The following is a 7,154-nucleotide window of genomic DNA, read 5'->3' on the forward strand; positions in this document are numbered from 1 at the left end:
AAGTACAGAAATTAAATGTAAGCAGAGAGAGCTGGAAACTCTTTTCTTAAAGAACTCAGTTAATTTCCTTGCACAACAGCCATTTTTCCTCTTAAGCCAGTTGTACCAATATAGTTGGCAAATTCTCGGCATCTCAGATATTGATTTCACAACATTTAGTTATGCTAGTTTCAGCAACGGAGCTTACTACATTATTTTTCTTACTCATACTTATGAATTTTACTACATTTAAAAGCTCCACCAAACATGTTTATAAACACATACATTCAATTCATTTAAACCAATTCTCAAAGAATTTACAAACTTTGTCAACACTGTAAAAGACTTAAGCATGAAGGATTCAGGCAAAAAGCTACAGTTAACAAATATCAAAGACTGTCACGTGGAGTCACTAACTTTCATTTTCCCCATTATGGTATAAACTTGAGGTGCCTTCTCTCTCTGTAGAATTTAATAACTACACAATTATCCCTGCCTCAATGGCAGATGAGACAGTTCCCAGCATTACTATGGCTATTGGGCTGAGCCATAGAGGCCTCCCTGTCATACTGTGCTTAACACCTGAAGTGCCTTATTTCAGGTTGCCAGTGATTCTACACATATTACTACAAACTGTAAAAATTCAATAAAGGTAGTAATACACATATTAATGTGTAGTAATGCACATATTACTACTAAAGGTAGTAATACACATATTACTACAAACCGTAAAATTCAATAAAGGATTTTAAAAAACCTGATGCGTCTCTCCTGTAGCATTACCAGAAATAAGGTTCTACAAGTCAAAACTTTCCTCTCATTGACACTTGGTCATTTCCATCAGTAGGTTTCAACAGACATAATTGTTAGGAATTTCAAAACAATTCTGCTGATGATATGTAAACAGAATGCAGAACATAAAGAAATATATATTGGCTCTGAAGAGTTAATAGTAGTAACAGTAAAAACAAGTTTTTAGTTGCCTCTGTGAGAACATACATATAGAACAATTTCATAAAAATGGCACTTCTACTCAGATGTCAGAGTACAGCCATAGGGAGCATAGCGCATTAGCAGGGACTTCTGGGGATAGGTCAAAGTCAATTGTGTAGATCTGGACAGAATCTGACAGTACTCAAATGATTAAATCCTAAAATAATTACCTATTATGAGAAATGTTCTGTGAACTAGGTGTCTGAAAGATTCTTCACTGAAACCATCATTAAGTTTTTAAGCCAAGTTGTTTTTTGAGATATGATATCCCAAAAAGTTTGGTCTACATAATGCTTGAAAAAAGAACCATTTGTCCCTATAGAGATTAGGAAGCTTTCCTCAGCCAATGCCAGCTTCTAGCAAACTGAAACTTACATTAAAAAGAATTAAATTGATTTCTTTTACGTTTGCAAAGGCAACCTTCCAAACACCAACAGAGCATAGACTAACTCAGCAATATTTTGTTAAATTTGCAATACACAATTCCAGGTCCATTGTGGCTACTCACAACATTGTCAAACTGCAGCAGAATGAAAACTAGTCTTATTTAGACCTCACAAGCAGCCATGAAGCTGTGAATAATGAGTTCAATTTCATGCTGCAGCGGATTGTTATGAATAGCAACAGAGATAGTAAGCAGGGCTATTCGTCAAGAGCTAAAAACCGGGAAAAGGAAGGATAGTAAGTATAATCCTTTTCCTGCAACCAGAAAGCTGAAGAGAACAATACCAAAGACTCCACCACAACACAGCTCTGGAGTAAGAGAATATATGGGGAAGGATGAGGGATTCGTAGATTTTTAAAGCACGAAGGGAACATTATGATAATGTATTATGACTTATATGAATGTAGGCTATAGAATTTCATCAATGATTCCTTCAACAAGCTCATAATTTTTGGCTGAGCTAGAGTATATCCTTTAGAGAAAGACTTCCAACCTAGGAAGAGAACCAAGAGAAAATGCCCTTCCTTTTAACAGCCAGAGGGAAATGGAAGGAATGGAGAGGTGATTCAAATCTGTCAGTCACCTAATAGCTGGAAAGCCTGTATCCCAAAACATGGTTCAGGACATTTCCCAGGAACCTCCCTTTCCCCGTAGTGCCCATATTACCAAGTTTTTGACTAACAGGCTTAACTGTCCAGCTATTTGGTGCCTGGTAAAATTTCAGTCCGTCTATGAAGGGATGGTTGTAAAGAAAGGAGAGAGAAAGAGGGAGATAATGTCTGAAAAAGAGTTGGTCTAATAAAAGGTATCATTTTGGAAACAAGAGTTCTAGTTTTTTGTATGTCTTTTTGTCTCAGACCAACACGGCTACCAAGTACACCCCCAAAACATGGAAGATGCCGAATTTCAGTCGATTTTGGATTTTAAATTTCATTGCAGAACAACAAGGAAGTTTTTTTTTGCCTCCCTGCCTGCCATCTGACACCTCTCCAGGGAAGGAATTCTACTTGATCAACACATCAAAGAAGTACTCAACACAGCTCACAAAGACACTCTCAGGGACCCAGAGGGACTGACTTCCATCTTCAGCTCCCTCTGTGCAAAAATGAAGTTTATTTCCTACCTATGGGGACTTTTTACCATCTTGTACCATCTACACTTTTCCCAGAGCCTGACTAAGGGACTTTGATCCTGAAAGCTTGCAGAAAAGGACAATTTTCTTGCCATTTTCCAGTTGGTCTAATAAAAGGTATCATTTTGGAACCAAGAGTTCTATTTTTTTTGTAGTTATGTCACAAAGAACTTGTCTATATACAAAGTTATATCAGTTTAACAAAAGGCAAGATTTTTAAACAAATTTAATTAAACCAGTCCAAAAAGTTCTGTAGACTCCTATATCAGTTTACAACAACTTTATTTTAGTTTTAACTTAAGTTGCTAAGGAATGTACTTTAAGCTAAACTATAATAAAACACTCAAAACAGAACTTGTATCTACATAGGATTTTACATGGGTTTAACTATATCAGTTTAAAATGGATTTAGGTTAAATCAGAGTCACTTCAGAGAGTAGAAAAGGCCTATCAGGGAGTTTCTTGAGCAAGTAGCATTGAAGAACAAAGAACATGGAAAAATGAAAAGAAGGAACTGCATATAGTAGGGAGAAAGGAAGTGAAAGGACCAAAGTAAGTGTAGTAAGACTAAAGGAAGGAGAGAGAGAGAGAGAGACAGGGAGGAAAAAATTCAGACACTGAAAACAATGCTGAAAAAGATTAGCAATGATCTAATATAAGAAAGAAAAAGTTGAGTGCACTCAAAGTTAAATCAGGAGTAAATCAAGAGCAGAGTGTTATAGTAAAGTTATATGTTTTTAAATGTATTAAGCTAAAAAAAAAGTCACAATTAAATATTGCATACAACAAACAGTGAACAACGCATTCTGCTAACTTTGGAAAAATGGCACAGGTGTTTTTCTCAATGGTTAGTCTGCTGAATTGTTCCCAGCCAGTAGCTGCCAAGCAGAAATTTTACAACTCAACTTAGCAGTGTTTTCAAACATGATTTTACGCCTATGTATTTAACATCACATTCCCTAGAAACAGATTGTCTATCACAAGTTTTACCAACAATTTCTCACATTTTATCTCAAGAGCACAGGCAACATTTGAAATGCAATAGTACTTTCAGAAAAATTCTCAAGACCACAAGACAAAATTTAGATTTGTGATAGAAATGTAGTTACAATATTAACTATCTTCTCTCCATGAACCTTATTTCCAACAATGCTGTAAGAGTTTAAGAGTAGAGACAAAACTCAAAGAACTTGACAGATGTTACATATCACCACATGTAGCATGAACAAAGTATATTACACAGAAATTATGTTAAGAGTGTTTTGGAGAGCATATATCCACTTTATAGGGCTCAGGGGTCACCTCTAAACAGATCTAAAATAGATAAGCACAGAAGTGTTATCACTGCAAAATCCATTATCTCAGTCATTTCCAGTCTACTGCTGGATTCCATCAGAAAGTGTAGAATATTCCCTTACCAATGATTCAAAGCTCCTAGATCTATGGTCTTGTGAAATGATAGATTTAAAATTGTGTAGAAAGTTGTTATTGTCACAACTCTAAATCTTGCCTGAATTAAAACTTAGAAACATTGGGAGATTTTTCAGATGGAGGGGAGGGAGGGAGGGAGGGTAGAGAAGTTTTATTCTGTTTTTTTGTTGTTGTTGGGGTTTTTTTTTTTTTTGTAAAGGTTGTTTTGAGCTGCTCAAGGTTTGTGTGTGCTAGAATAAATTATGAAAAAAAGTGACTGGACAGATCAGGTATAGCAGTGAAAATTGCATGGTAAATTTATTACATGGATCGCACATGTGCATACACAACTTGTATTATACACAGACACACACAGCATTACCTTACCTTACTTAATCTAAACAGCTTTATAAAAATATTTAAAGCTCAAATGAGCAACTAGGTAAAATTCTAGTTATGCAGCTGTGGGTTCATACACATCTAAACACTTTTCAAAACTAGTTTTAAATCGAATGGTAACATCTTCCACACTGTGAGAACATAGTGTTTATCTATTTCAGTCTGAAACCAAAGATGTAGATACTATAGCACCAGAAAAGAAATATGATCATTCTTCTAAAGTCAACACAGAAAATCCATCTACTTCAAAACACTAAATGACATACCAGATATATCACAGTGTCTATACTATGAGATCAACTATGTTATGAGAGCACGTTAGAAATCAAACTTGTTCCATCTTCCAAAATAGTTGGGACCAGACAAAAAAAAAGTCTCTGAAATGTGTAAAAAACTAAACTATTAACAAGGAGGGCTCATCCAGAAACCAGAACCACTGTATATTCTGGGACAACCTATGCTATCTGAAATTCCACAGTATTGCAATTTATATATCAGACAAATGGGTTTGTCCAATGCAACTAGCTGTTCCTGCTGCATCATTTTGTTCCATTCATTTAATGGTCCTTCTTTAGGGAACAACAGGTTCCAATAACAACAACATCTTAGGGCTTGTATACACATGGGTGTTTTGCACTGATGCAACTAAATTCATTTAAATATACAGGCAACCCCCTGCTTAGCGCTCTTAATTGGTTCCTGAAAAACCAAGTGTTAAGTGAAACAAGTGTTTAAGTGAAACCAAAAGTATCTGACAACCCAAGATGGTGACCACAATTGTTTTTAATGACCCAAGATGGTGACTGTGAGCGTTATAATGAAACTCGCTGAGCGCTTAGTGAAATCAGGTATCAATTTAAAATGTGTGTTATAGCGAAATAGCGCTAAGCAAAACAACGTTAAGCAGGGATTGCCTGTAGTTGTGTAAATCCTTAATACAGATATACTTAAACAAGGTTAAATCATATATGTAGTGAAACTTTAATCAGATAATTAACTAATTAGGTTACAGCAAAATTTAAAACAGTGTTTCTACATTGGGGACTGGCATTGGGGTACAGCAATAGATTCAGATACACCAGCATAAGATGTCTAATATTTATTTGCTCTTATGTAATTGAGAAAAGCTTTGGTTTGACTCCAAGCAACCAATATTATCAAGTACAGAAAGTGCGTTAACTTAATGAACTCAAGTTTTCAAAAATATTTATTCGGTGTCTACCCACAGCAATATTAAAATTAAAGAGAGAAGAAACACTGGATACAACAAAAATGAATGTTAAAAGAATCTTACCTTTATTCGATTTGGATGACTTGTTCTTATTAGGTTTAAAACAAGAGCTCCTTGATTTTTCTTCTCTATCCTTAATAAATTTTTGTACATCATCCAAAGAAAGTTTCTGAAGGACAACTACTGGCTTGGCTCCCTTATTCAGATCTTCGACTAGCCCAATCTTCTCTACTTTGTCCTTATGTTCACTCTTAATTTCAGTTTTCCTCGACTCCTGAGTGACATTGCCATCCTTATCACGCTTGATTTTGGGAATGACAAAATGTTTCAATGCACCAGATCTTCCCCCCAACAAATAACTGGGAAACTCTGCTTTATTGTCAGTATGTGCTTTATTACTATCTACTTTACTCTTATTACCCTCTGTCCTTCGTTCATCCTTGCTGTTTGGTGATTTAAAACCAGGTTTATCAGGTCTTGATTTACTGGAATCTCCTTTGCTTTCCTGTTTAATACGAGGACTGTCAGGTCGTGATTTCTGTTCCCCAGAAGAAAGCCTTTCTCTTGGCTCGCCAGACTCATGTCTATGTTTTCTTTCCAGTTTCTCAGTTTTTGAACTATCAGGTTTAATGCCATGCTTAGAATCATGTTCACTTTTGTTTGAGGATCTTAAATATTCAGGTCTTCTAATCTTAGATGGATCTCCCCTGTATCTTTCTGATTCACTTCTGTCTTCAGGCTTTTGTTTAAGGCTATCATGGTCACGCCTTGGTGTCTCAGGAACTGAACGTCCATCAGGTCTTTGTTTTGTTGGATCTGATCTACTTTCAGATTTTACCCTAGAGGGATCACATTTAACATCCTGTTTATGCCTGGATATTTCAGATTTCTTCTCCGAAGATGGTTTACCAGAGTCCCTCCTATTGTCATGTCTGTGTTTTGGCGTTTCCGGCCTGCCTTCATTCTTCTGCTTTGGCGTTTCCGGCCTGCCTTCATTCTTCTGCTTTGGCGTTTCCGGCCTGCCTTCATTCTTCTGCTTTGGCGTTTCCGGCCTGCCTTCATTCTTCTGCTTTGGCGTTTCCGGCCTGCCTTCATTCTTCTGCTTTGGCGTCTCAGGCCGCTGCCGTATTTCCTGTTTGCCATTGTTTTGCTTTCCCTCATTTTGCTTTGATTCTATCTGTCTGCTTTCATTTTGTTTCACCTCTGTCTGCTTGCTCTCATGCTTGCTTTCATGTTTAGCTTCCATCTGTTTGCTTTCATTGTGTTTACTTTCCATCCGCTTGCTCTCATTTTGTTGTACTTCTGTCTGTTTGTTTTCATTTTGTTGAATATCTGTCTTTTGACCCTCAGAATCCAACTTTTTTCTAAGGGTCTCAGGATGGTTTTCAGGTTTGAGTTTAAGAACCCCAACAGTGTCTTCTTGAGGAACAAAAATAGATCCATCATTACACTGTTTTATTTCTTCAGGTTTTTTGATGGTATCTGAATCCTGAGTTACAGTTGCCTGAGAATCCACTCGTCCTGCTTGTTGAAGATTAATACTAACCAGCAATGCTGGCTTTGAC

The 7,154-nt window shown here is 36.5% G+C and overlaps 1 protein-coding gene across 1 annotated transcript in view; it reads right to left on the reverse strand.

Moving 5' to 3' along the window:
- The window catches only part of NIPBL (NIPBL, cohesin loading factor), a 128,951-nt gene that overhangs the window by 66,637 nt on the left and 55,160 nt on the right, over positions 1–7,154 (reverse strand). Inside the window, 1 exon segment of the mRNA XM_025213551.1 lies at positions 5,653–7,154. This exon segment is cut by the window's right edge and continues 10 nt beyond it. Coding sequence (XP_025069336.1) covers positions 5,653–7,154 — 1,502 coding nt within the window.

Source organism: Alligator sinensis, unplaced genomic scaffold, assembly GCF_000455745.1.
Source record: "Alligator sinensis unplaced genomic scaffold, ASM45574v1 scaffold175_1, whole genome shotgun sequence".
Taxonomy (NCBI): domain Eukaryota; kingdom Metazoa; phylum Chordata; order Crocodylia; family Alligatoridae; genus Alligator; species Alligator sinensis.